Here is a 13,034-nt window from a genome sequence, read left to right as displayed (position 1 = left end):
GTGACTTGCTACTGAGCAAAGAAGTCCTGCTGTTTGTCCTGCTGAACATTAGTTTATGTGAATTTGTCAGAAGGTAATGAATGAAACCTAAGCCACAGACCTGGAGGAGGTGCGCTGCTATCAGCGGGCGCTCTGTTTCTCCGTTGCTCGTCTGTGCTGAAGGATCTGGTTTCACACACCTGTCAGCTGTGCATCCACGCAGTGCACTGTGTGGCTCTACAACACCGCGTTTTATTGTGTCTACTGCTGCTGCTGCTTTTTCATGAAGCAGTTTTTTCTTGTGAAAGGAAACAGGAATGGACCTTAAGACTCGGACATCAGGAACGAGATGATCGAGGCTTGATGGGATGCCTCTGTCATGGGCACAGAGCGCGAGGACAACCAGCAGGCGAGCGCAGTCGATGATGGTGCAGCTCAACAGGATGCTGCCAGCGTGAGTGACAAATATTCTCTTGTTTGAAAAAAGATGAGTAAATAAAAGAATAATCTTGAATTTGATTTGTCCAGATTAAATCTTAAATACTGGATTATAGATAAAGTATTTCTATACATCAAGTCTCTTCAGACGAATATGTTATTTTACTTCTTATACCATAATATTTATAATTTATATACGCATTTTTAAAAATATTTTCCCCTCAGTGGGAGAATCTATACCCGTTTAACTTGTGATAGATTAAGAGCAGCTTGCACAGTATGGGATGACACTGTATGAATAATATATGTGCTTTGGGTAATTCAATGAGTGCCAAATGTGAACTTCTGATGGACTTAAGTGCATCTCTCAGCCATTTTCCTTTTATAATTTTATAAGATAAAGCTAACCGTGAAGGGGGCGTCATCATGAGCAGACACAGGCCCTTATAACTGTTAGTACACCAACGATTAACCGTCTGTCTGTGAACACCAGGGTTTATCATACATGCTGTGACAACCCTTCAGACACTTGCTCACCAGAGTCTGTCGTTTTTTGGGATCGTTTAGCCGTCGCTTAGTCTATTCTAATGTAAACTAGCTGACCTGGATAAGAGCGAGCGATGGTATCGGCAGGAAAATTTGAAATCCGAGTGCTCTCGTACACTTGGAGAGGCATCTAGAATATCAAGAAACTCTAGTTTGTTCTCATATTATTTCAGCATCATTAACCACGTCCTTGTTGCACATCGAAGCGACTGCTTGGAAAGGTCAAGTGAGATTGACTCCCACCATAACAGCACTTTGCATTAGAGTATGAATATGTCTCTTCCCTCCTCCACCCTGGCTGCAGATTGCTGATGTGTCCGTGGAGGTGGCCACAGTGGACCACACTCTGCAGAAGCTTTACAGGAAATACAGAAAGACTCGACGGAAGCCCAAGGGACTCAAGAGGCTTTGGGCCCACCTGTTAAACGTCCCACACCTCGCTCTCATCATTGCAGCGGTGGTGTTTGTGGTGGTGGTGATCGTATGGTCACTGCTATGGGTCTTCATATGTAAGTGGAGGCGTTAATATAAAAAGTTATTATGTAATTAATGATATTTTTATGTCTAGTCTTGGAAAAGCTTTGTATTAAATTCGTTTTTAAAGGGTCCAGAGTGTAAGAATGATCAATTGTCATCGTTGTTGTAATTTGTAATAGCTCACTAAAAATTATTTTTAAACACTTCTCAACTAAAATCCACAGGTGTTTCAAAGTACAGTGTGGGAATTAGTGACATCTCATGGTGAGACAGCAGATTGTAACAGAGGATGATGCTCCTTCCTGCACTTACTGTACCAAGTGCATCAGGGACCGACGGTATTCATACATGTACATGTCCTTTGTGTAGGAAACTTCTGTTATAGCAGAATAGCAGATTCTGGCTGTTGGAGCTGCTGGCACAAGATGTCAGTCTCCATAAAGCAAAGGCTTATTCTAATTTATTCTAATTTTTAAACAAGTATAGTATAAACGTTTGGGAATTCTATATCTGCCAGTAGTCCACACCAAATATTACACACTGGTCTTTAAAAAAAAAAATAAAAAAAAGTTTTTGTATGATCTAGTATGTTTTGTGTCATGATTCTTGAAACTACTCCACATCCACATGATGCACAGTTTGTCTTCAGTCCGCAGGGAAAGCAACAGTGGAGCTTACTTTGCCGGGATGTTCCGTCTTGCCAACGTGGAGTTTATCCCCGAGTACCGCCAGGCAGAGTCCCATGAGTTTGTATATATGGCAAATAAAATACAGCACGTGGTACGTATCACTGTGTTCTTGTTACTTGTGACGTTGCAAGTTTTAAGCTAAGGGAGTCTCATGTTGTTAAATGTCGGTGTCTCATAGGTGAGCAACGTGTACAAGATGTCCTCAGTGGCCCGACTGTACAAGCAGACTGTCATTTCAGACCTCAGGTACAGTAGGATTGTTAGTCAACAACAAGAAACATGTTTTTGCTCCAGTCCTAAGCATTTCCATCTAGAATAAGCGACATATCCTATTTTCTTTTAACTGATACAGTTGATACAGATAAAAGTTGTTGTTTTTTGAAAACCCATGGATATAATCATATAGTAAAAGAAAAAAATATTTTTGTCAGATGTATGGCCCACGGGCCAGAATCGACCCACCAGAGGTTCCAATCTGGTCGGCTGCAGGAATTCATGTAATTCATTCAAAAATGTAACATTATTAGAATCTAATTATAATGTGAAATACTACATTTTTCAGCTCCAGATACCTTAATGCACATGTGTAAATGGTACATAATATTGTTGAAATTGCACTTATTTTACTCAAGAAAGTTCAGATTGTTCAAATAATGTGTTTTGTAAAAATTAAATTAAATTAAATTAAATTAAATTAAATTAAATTAAATGTAAGAGTTCTTGTTTATAAGTTAGTATGTTATTATTTCACTACCATCTGAAACAATTTTTGGGTGTGAGTGAATCAAGGGAAATAAAATGAAAGTTACAGAATAAATCTGCAAACGAATTAATGAATAAATAAATAAATAAATAAATAAATACATTTGGAGAACATGTGCCACCGTGCAAGTTGAAGAACCTGGAAGGAACTAGCACTTCTTACCTCATTAAGCAACACATTATTATCATTATTATTATTATTGTTCTTGTCTTACTGTCCAGCAGCAGATTACTGCAAATATTAGCAGTTTATGTTTAACACATAACCAACAGCATTTTGAAAGATATGTGTAATGTACAGTGACAGATTTTAGTCATGTTAACCTGTGTTATTCTCCTCTATCCAGTAACAGTGACAGTGGTATTTTGGTGCATTTCTGGATGGTGTTTGTCGTCCCTCGTCTAAAGAGCCCGGCCGTGTGTGAGGAGTGCGTCGGCGTGATCTTCAGAGACTCCGTCCACACGAGCCTCAGGAACCGGACGTCTGTCGGATACCTGCTGGGTCTCCCGGTCGACATCGACTCCATCCTCATCAATGGTGTGTATTATGTTGTGTTATGGTTGTTTTTTCTAAATGGCCGCAGAGACTGACTGTTGTGTCCTCCTGGCTGCAGCTGTCCAGCGCTCAGATTACACATCAAACACAGCAGGTAGGTGAAGACATTTCATTTTCGACAAATAAATGTATTGTTTCTCCATGACTCTCCTCATTCCTCCCAGGCTCACAGTGTGTAGATAAGATGTATGCCAACCTTCCCGGGGTGAAGGTCCCTTTAAACATCTTTTCATCGTGGGGTGGGGTGAGTTGCCATGTGAAGCTCACGGCGGTCCCCGGCTCTCTTATCCGTCTGACTGTCAACTTGTTCCTCATTGAGCCCAGTGACTGTGTGAATGATGCTTTGACCGTGTACGACGCTCTGCTGCCCATGAGGGGGCGCATTCTCCACAGGTGAGTGTCCGGCTCCCTTTCTAAACCTCAATTGTCTCACTGTGTGTTTAGAAGATAAGCTGCATAAAAAACACCAGGCTGTTAATTTCCTTATACACAAATTTAAACATGAAGTGAGGTGTGTAATCTGTGCTACAGGTTGTGTGAGCCAGTGTCTGGCTCCATCTCCCTCGTCTCTACCTCCAATGTCATGTTGCTCTCCTTCAGGATGACTAAAGGCAACAAAACGTTCAGAGGAAACTTTGAGGCCATCGCTGCAGAAAGTATGACACCTTTCGATGATTAGTTCATACTCTGGTTGTTCCCAACCTTGTGTATTAACTCTGGAATCATTTGACAACACATTGTTGCATTAGAAAGCAATTTATGTCAGCGTTTGAGTTTAAACTCATTTATTATTTACAAGATGTTTGTTTTTAAATGCCCTGATGAAGACTTGGATTCAGTGGCGCATTGTTCTGGTTTCCTTTTATGCTGGAGAAATAAGTTATAAGGAATCTGGGATTTTGTTTTTATTTAGTTGTTATACTGTGAAGTGTTTTAAATATCCACTAAATATCTACATCTGAGAAGGTACAGGATGAGTTTTCCAGTCCTTATATTATAATTGTAACTCATTGAGTCTGTCTTTCTTTCAGTCTGTATGTCTCAAATTGAGACACAGTCAGGGTCTGGCATCAGCGCTCAGATCTACAGCCCCTTCTACCCGAGCCTGCTGCCCCCTCAGTGTTCCTGCACCTGGAGGTTTGAGGTAGATCTCACACATGCATACAAAGATATTTAAAACTTGTAAAACTGTACATAAACATCTTTGTTTTTTTCCCTCTTTGTATTTTATTCTAGACTTCAAATAGTGCTCTGGGAGTTGCTCTGCAGTTTCAAAACTATGTACTGAAACCAAAAGGCATGAAGGCCTGTGACCACGGCTGGTGGAAGGTCAATGAAGTCATGTATGTGCATACAACTCTGTACATTAAGCTCAAAATCAAGTCTTTCCTTGTCTGTGTGTCCACTTTTACACAGCCAGCAATGAAGGACAATGTCTCTGACAGCTACAACAAATCATTTGGTTATATGAGTTAGTGTTGAAGTTATTTTCACGTAATATTCAATTGTGCATTTACTTATTTGTCCTAAAACAACATCCTGTTATGGTTCGCCGGTTCTTGTTCTCTTCCCACAGCTTCTGTGGCAGCTACGTGGGCCACAGCACAGTGTTCCGCATCTATGACCGGAGCCCAGAAGTGGAGTTTCGCTGCAGCTCACGTCACGCCGCTCTGCCATTTCAGGCGTCGTGCAGCAGCTACAACATCAGCCAACGTAAGCAATGCATGAACAGAACATGACTCACAAGAGGAAATGACTGCAGGTGTTTCATTGTGCCTCTCAGGGCCTAACAATTGTGAAGTACTTAAGAGTTACTGTAGAGTCACTGTTTTCTTCCAGCCTGTGCTGAGAACCACTTCCTGTGCTCCACTGGACTGTGTGTGGAAAAGAAACGGCGCTGCGACGGCCTGGACGACTGCCAGGACGAGAGCGACGAGGTCTTCTGCTGTACGTTGTCCCACGTGTTGGGGGTGGTGACAGTTGACCTGAGAAAATCCACTTATGTCAGTCTTGTTTCTTATTTTCACAGCGAGGCCCACAATGAAGTGTGGCGGCAACCGTCCGCCGCACCCTCTGTTTGTGTGCAATGGAGAGACGGACTGCACTGATGGAAGAGATGAGATCAACTGCACTCAGGGTATGGATTCTATGGAAGTTTTGACTCTTAAATGTGATGCTGACAGTGCTATGTGCCGCTTGAGACAACATGGCTACTAGTGGGGTCACAAGGAAAACAGCTTTGAGCCACTTAACAATATCTACACCTGTCTTAAGTAAACGCGACTACTTTTTCACACAGTTGGATACCTTTTTGAAGGTGGAAACTGAAATCTCATAGAGGAAATGCCTGTGATTCGCTTGTGGGGGAACATGGGAGTCGCTAGTCAATTGCTGTCTCTTTTTAAGTAAGTTTGTGTCACTAAGATAAATCAGATTAAATCATTCTAAACACACAGAAGTCACAAAAATAACTAATTTGAATGTCCTGGTGGCAGCAGCCATAGATCAGCAACTCCTGTGAACTGTGATGTAAAAATCATTGATTTTCTCTATGGACTTGTGATGCAGACTTCAGTTTCCAGTCAAAAAAAACACCCAGTCTTTCTAACGGCAAGAAAAAGCCAAAGAAATATTAACATAAGCAGGTGCACATTCCAGTAGATTAGGCCGCACTCAGCATAGACATTACCTCAAATAACTATCCCTTCTGTTTTTGTCAGAAACGACCTGCTCTGCAATCAGGTACCAATGCCGCAGTGGCTCCTGCATCCTGAAGAAGAACGCTAAATGTGACGGTGTTCACGACTGTGAGGACCGCAGTGATGAGATGGACTGTGGTGAGGATTCTCCACCTTTTTTTTACATTTTGAACAATCGTCTACATTTAGGAGTCACGCCCATTTACAGCATGTTACAAAACCATACGTCCTTGTTATCTCTCCATAGACACATGTTTTATTATATTTAATGTCTGATTCTCTTTTTAGAGAGTTTCCTTTTTTAGGTTTTCTTTTCCGTGCAGTGATTTGTTGCAACTGGAAGTGGCTCGTATGCAGAATAGGATCAGCCAATAGCAATGAGCTCTGATTGGTCAATGATGCTATAGATTTAGTTGTGTGGCTGTAAATGGAGCTAAGAGGAGGTGCAAAGATCCCCTGACTTACAGTTCATGACACTGAAAGGTCATCATGCAAACATTTATCCATAACGCCAAATTGTAAATGACAACCACTGCACCACAAAACTTAGGATTTATTGATGTTCAAGACCTCTAACTCTTTGATAGCATTTTGTACATTTTCAGGCTCATTGCTTGACATTTCTTGCATATATGAAGATCCAGTTCCAGCCATTTTGAAACATTTTGAATAATAGGAAACACAGTTATAGAATAACTTCACCCTTTTATCATCAACTGGTCTACGACTTCTGAAAGAAAGATGTCTTAAGTAATCCAGTAATCCAACAATCACTACATTTAAGCTACACCACACCTTTGTAATGCAATCACCGATGCTTCTGGAACCACTGGAGTGTCACTTCTCCTCCAGTCCTCTGATGTGGAGCCATGAGAAAGTCGCTGTTATTTCATAATAATCCACCGGGCAGTGACCTGCAGCAGCGAGGTGACCCCGCTGTTATTTTATTACCATGAAGATCCAAGGTGACGAGAACAGGCCCGTCTTTGATCACCTGGGGCAAACACACACACGCACACGCACACACACACATGCTGACCAGTGCGCGTGCACACACACGCACGCACACGTACACACACACATGAACACACGCACATCAAAGCTCTAGTTTTTTAATAAGGTGGTATTAAGACCTGTCAGTCATGGCAGTGATTCAGCATCTCATACTGTGCAAACATGCAGACTATGGGCATATAAATCCCTGATTGGTGTATAGTAAAATTATAATAGCTTGTGTATATATGTGTAGAAAGATGACATTATATGTAGTAATAATAATAATAATAATAATAGTAACAAAATATATCACTGTTTTGCTCTTAAGCTTGTGGTCTCCCCCCTACGGTGAAGAAAGACGGCCCCGAGCGCATCGTGGGCGGGGTTAACTCTGTGGAAGGGGAGTGGCCGTGGCAGGCCAGCCTCCATTTCTCTGGTAACATGTACTGTGGCGCCTCGGTCCTGTCCTCTGATTGGCTCATATCAGCCGCACACTGCTTCAGCAAGGAAAGGTCAGGGACTGATAATACACCGGTTCCCAAATTGTGATGAAACTCTTGTCAATGGTTAATGTCTCCGTGTAAACGTGGATCTTTAGCGTAGGAAATGAGAGATTACCACAGGTTAGGAACCAGTTTGTGTATGAGCTTCATATCAAATTCATCTCATGTCAAATTCTGTGAAGTTTATGACAAATAAAATATGGATTTATAGGAATAATATAGGACTCTTTTTGCTTGGTTTAACCATAAAAAGGCTAGAAAATGATCCTGCGAGTAAGTGCTTTTGCCCATTTTTCCAAAATAACTTTCAATATCTGGCAGTTATTTACAATTTACTGCATGTTAAAATAGTGTATTTTAAGTTTTCTTAAGAAAACACACTGTAGTTGTACATGCACACCAGATTTTGAGTGTTAAATTTGAAATTTGAACAGTATAAAACATATTCAAATAATATTTGTTTGAGTTTTTCTCTCAATGTCCAAAAACAGGCCAAAAAAAGTTGGAAAATATGTACAAAGTTTTCCAACTCCCCTTGTGACAAAGACGCTGATTCTCCGGCTTCCTGCAACAGCGCAAGTGAAATTACCGTAATAACTGTAATTTTTATTTCCGGTCATGCAAAGTGTAGTCGCATGGTGTTAAAGGGGTAATAATAATCATTTTACAACCCATCTGTCATTTAATTTATGGTATTTATGAAAATGAGCTTTCAAGTTTTATGTCCAGTATCTGGTATAGTATTCATTGCCTGTGTTCCCTGACCTCTTGCTCTGCAGGCTGTCTGACCCTCGTTACTGGACCGCTCACTTGGGCATGCTGACGCAGGGCAGTGCCAAACACGTGGCTGAGATCCAGCGGATTGTGGTGCACGAGTACTACAACGCGTACACGTTTGACTACGACATTGCTCTGCTGCAGCTGAAGAAGCCCTGGCCTACTTCCCTCGGCCCACTGGTCCAACCCGTGTGTCTGCCGCCTACTTCACACACCGTCACTGACAGCCACCGCTGCTGGGTTACCGGCTGGGGATATCGCTCCGAGGAGGGTGAGCGGCAACTTCACGTGATATAGCTCAGGTTTTTTGTGTAGTTTTGTACGATACTGACACACAGTCTGCACTGATTTCACTTTACGCACACCCAGCACACAGTCAGCCACAGACGATTTTCTATATGAACTTTGGTGTGAACGAGTAAGCTCTTTACAAACTGTACAAAGGTGAGAAAAAGCACCTGAATTATCACGTTAAGCAGAGTAAGTTAGTTTAACACGTTAAGTTAAAATATTAAGACACTTAATATTTTCTGTTAACGTGTTGCAGGTTCACAGAAATAACCTCTCCTGTCCTCTTTATGAGTTCCACGACTCCATGTCCATGTCTTGTCTCCCTGCAGACAAGGTTTTGCCCTCAGTCCTGCAGAAAGCGGAGGTTTCCATACTGAGTCAGAGCGATTGTAAGAAGAGATACGGCCCGGTCTCGCCGCGCATGCTGTGTGCTGGGGTTCCCTCGGGAGAGAGGGACGCCTGCAGGGTGAGTTTCCATCTGACTCTGTCACCTGTGGTCAGGAGCATTGTAACACGGTTGGCTAAGCTGGAGGAGGGTCCATAAGAGTAGCTGATTTTTGTGAGAACCCTCTTAAGTCATATGACAAGGCTTCACACATGAGGCTGCAGTTACACCGTGGATGAAAACCCTCATAACAAAGCCTATTGTGAGCAATATATACACACACATATATATATGTGTATATAGATATATATATGTGTGTATATAGATATATGTGTATATATATATATATATATACATATATACATATTCTTATATTAATTGAAGTTACTTATCAAATGTACAAAGCATTTTACATGAAAAGCATAAATACCCACAATAGCATGTTTTTAATGCTGTCACTCAAAAACTACAGCAAAAAAAAAACTTGTGTGAGCAGTGATTTAAGCTTGTGTTTTGTTTTTATTTCAGGGGGATTCTGGGGGTCCTCTGTCCTGTCAGTCATCAGACAGGGGTCGCTGGTTCCTGATCGGTATTGTCAGCTGGGGCGCCGGTTGTGGCCGACCAAACCTGCCTGGCGTCTACACCAGGGTCAACAAGTTCACCTCTTGGATCTACAACCATATCAGCTGACATGACGAGAGTGGCAGCAGGCGTGTGAACCGTCTGCTGCTCGGAGCAAATAATAAAAACATTTTCAGACACATTGTACCATGTATGTATTTCTCTTATGTCTCCTTTTGGTGAGACGCCTTATTAACCTTATAAATAATCATCTTTATTACATTACCTCTTTAATCCTGCAGCATGAAAACATCTTAAAACGCCGCCCATACATTTTAAGATTTACAACCAATATTTAACTTTACACAAACGATGATTTCATAGCCCCACGTCTCTAACCCTTTAATCCTGCTCCTGTGTCCTGTGTGTTCAGCGTTTGAACGTGAAGCGCAAGCTTTGTGAGCACGGTTCTCAAACTGTGGTACGTCTACCACCAGTGGTACGCAAGCTTCTTCTGGTGTCTGAAATGTGTGTTTTTAACGTGTTACTTCGAGAGCTCAATATTTTCTCAGCTGGTACACGGTATACAAAGTTTGAGAAACACGGAACGACAGGTTTGGTGTCTATGAAGATATTTCTTTGAAATGGTGCCATGTTTTTGGGAAACTTGGAAAAGTTTTATTTCTGTGTTGGATATGTGACTTCACCCCAACAATTTTTGGTTCCCTGAAGGTTTCCCCTAGGTTCTCTTGTGGTTTATATGGGAAGTGTACATAACGCTCCCCTAAGGTTAGTTTTTGGTTGCACATTTGGTTCCCAGAACATTACTTTGCCACAACCTTCATACAACCTTTAGAGAATGTTCTCTTTTGGTTCCCAGAACGTTCCCCTAATGTTACTTTTAATCCAGTGCTAGTTTGGTATTAAAGTTTTTTGGGGGTTAGTGTGTTTGAGGTCCATTTTTATGGGGCCCCTGACTGTCCCTTGAAACGCCTCTGGTTGAACACTGTTGAGTAAGTGCAGCTTCTGTGTGTGTCTGTGTGTGTGTGTGTGTGTGGCATCAGTGTCTCAGCAGCCAAACTCCAAACCTCACACACGTTTCCCTCAAACAGTCTTTTGTCCTTCCAGGTCCAGCTCCTTCATACACAGCGAGGGAGTTTGCCCACATTATCTGTGGCACGGATGGTTGTGGGGATTGTACCCTTTTCATAGTGGTCCCATTGTCCCCGCACTGCATTCTGGGGCTCCGTGTTACACCTGCCGCCCAGTTCAGGTAAACTGGAGGCGGTGAATGGCAGCAGCATCCGAGCCGCTCAGGGTCAGATTTCTGCGCTTTTTTTTTTTTTATTTCAAAGGAAGCGACAGCGGGGGTTTCCTCTCCCTCTCTCTTTCTCGCTCTCTCAATCGTTTCTATGCCTTAGCTACTGTTGCATATCACCTCTTCGGAGCCAACAGTGCTATGAGGACTCTCCCCAAAAGTAAAACTTGCGAAGTGTACTGCGTCTCTGGACATGGACACTCATCCTGCACCGCCGCCGCTGCTGCCGCTGCTGCTGCTGCACAGGTAAGAAGACTGCGCTCTTTTCTCACTGTGCGCAAATGAGACTGTGTGCTTTTTCTGCAGGAAGTACTTCCTCAAATGATGCACATTTATTATTAAATGTGTTGTGTTTTGCAACAACAGATTCATGCTTAAAGGGATAGTACACGTTGTTGTGTAGCAGTATGATGTGCACATTAACAGGGCCGACCCTATGCATTTTGTTGCCCAAGGCAAGATTGTAATTTGCCCCCCCATGATTTTAATACACTAATATATATATATATATATATATATATATATATATATATATATATATATATGTATATGTATATATATGTATATGTATATATATATACACATATATATGTATATATATATATATATATATATATATATATATATATATATATATATATATATATATATATATATATTCTTATAATAATTGAAGTTACTTATCAAATGTACAAAGCATTTTACATGAAAAGCATAAATACCCACAATAGCATGTTTTTAATGCTGTCACTCAAAAACTATAGCAAAAAAAAACTTTATTTTTTGTGTTTCAATGTGAACCAGGACAGCAGAGAAAGTGTTGCAGCCCTGTAAAATAAAATAAATCATATCTGCACACTATATGTTAAAGAGGTTCTCTAATCACATAGAAGCTGTGTGCGTAATCTGTGAACACTGAGCATATTCTAAATAGAACATACAGTAAGTACGACTGTGTAGTGGTGACTGATATATTGCCATGAATTGGAATTAGTATAAGCACAGAAACTCTGACAGTAAGAACTTTTATATGCATAAACAGTGTACTGTTTCCTTTGTCTTAGTGGGATGAGTGGAAAAACTGCTGCCAACTAGTGTTCAGAGCAGGGATGGGCAACATTTTTTCCAGAGGGCCAATGAAGCAAGCAAAAGGCCACAATTACAAGTGTTTAAATCAATAATAATGATTAATAATGATGGTGTAACATTTACATTTTAAAATGTCTCTTCATATGTCTCACTATATCACATTTTTAAATCAAAATCAAATTGGCAAGAGTCGACTTGAGGTCACCTGTGAGGACACCCGGGGGACGGATAAAGCTGGTTTTTGAGCCGCATGTGCCCCCAGGGCCTTATGTTGCCTGTGTCAAATTCAAAACAGAACCACTGTCAGGAAAACCACTGTGAGGAATATTCAAATATAAATACAGTGCTTAAATAATCCACACTCCTATACTTCATTCCTGATGTTCCTGTTCACATCAAAACGGTTAATGTTCCAGTTGTCCTGTCTCCCTCTGCAGTCAGACAATCTGAACACTGTCTACTGTATGTAAAACACTGACTCTGCATGAGAACGGTATACACCTCGTAAACCCCACCACAATTTTTTGAAATGAGTACAATCAAAACGAGTCCCCGTTGCTTTATTTTGACAGTGAAATCAGTCTCTGGGAGTTTGGGGCCGGCTTCTCATGAATGTCGATGCCACTCGATTGAGTGCTGACACGACAGAGCCAGGCCGTGGGAAAGCGGCCCCCCCCCTCAGCCAAGCTTTGTCTTCTCCCCCGGGGAACCCTGCCAACCTCTTTAATGTTTTAGGAGATCCTTTCAGCTCAATGATGTTCAGCGTTGCTCTCAGTAAATCAGCGTCTGCTCAGACTTAAAATCAATGACGCATTGATTTTGGCGCACAGGCTGCTGCATTTTTCTTTATTGCTCTTTTGTGTTCACACAGAAATAAAATATACCTAACAATTAATAGCACGACTTGAACGCGGACATAAAACAAGCTTGTATGATATCTGAGTCATGTTCTCGTCTCTGGAAGGGAG

General features: G+C 41.4%; 1 protein-coding gene across 1 annotated transcript; it reads left to right on the top strand.

The window, feature by feature from the left end:
- Nucleotides 1-33: 33 nt before the first annotated feature.
- Nucleotides 34-9,859, top strand: tmprss7 (transmembrane serine protease 7). Its single transcript, XM_044029815.1, has 18 exons — nt 34-433; nt 1,268-1,472; nt 2,090-2,220; nt 2,308-2,375; nt 3,239-3,429; nt 3,506-3,541; nt 3,612-3,840; nt 3,979-4,103; nt 4,479-4,591; nt 4,684-4,790; nt 5,024-5,160; nt 5,287-5,394; nt 5,477-5,584; nt 6,168-6,284; nt 7,471-7,654; nt 8,425-8,693; nt 9,043-9,179; nt 9,627-9,859. The coding sequence occupies exons 1-18, from the start codon at nt 359-361 to the stop codon at nt 9,786-9,788; spliced, it is 2,502 nt and encodes an 833-aa protein (XP_043885750.1). The 5' UTR covers nt 34-358; the 3' UTR covers nt 9,789-9,859.
- The last annotated feature ends 3,175 nt before the right edge of the window (nt 9,860-13,034 follow it).

The sequence above is a fragment of the Solea senegalensis genome, linkage group LG1 (genome assembly GCF_019176455.1).
Source record: "Solea senegalensis isolate Sse05_10M linkage group LG1, IFAPA_SoseM_1, whole genome shotgun sequence".
In the NCBI taxonomy this organism is placed as follows: domain Eukaryota; kingdom Metazoa; phylum Chordata; class Actinopteri; order Pleuronectiformes; family Soleidae; genus Solea; species Solea senegalensis.
Note: the sequence above shows the minus strand (reverse complement) of the source record. Positions and strands in the feature narration are given on the sequence as shown.

What these genes read in the sequence shown, in the direction of transcription:
- tmprss7 (XM_044029815.1), top strand. Translation starts at nt 359, where the DNA reads ATGGGCACAGAGCGCGAGGACAACCAGCAGGCGAGCGCAGTCGATGAT. An exon ending in AGGGGGCGCATTCTCCACAG is followed by an intron (nt 3,841 to 3,978) that starts GTGAGTGTCCGG and finishes TCTGTGCTACAG; the next exon opens with GTTGTGTGAGCCAGTGTCTG. An exon ending in CACTGCTTCAGCAAGGAAAG is followed by an intron (nt 7,655 to 8,424) that starts GTCAGGGACTGA and finishes CTTGCTCTGCAG; the next exon opens with GCTGTCTGACCCTCGTTACT.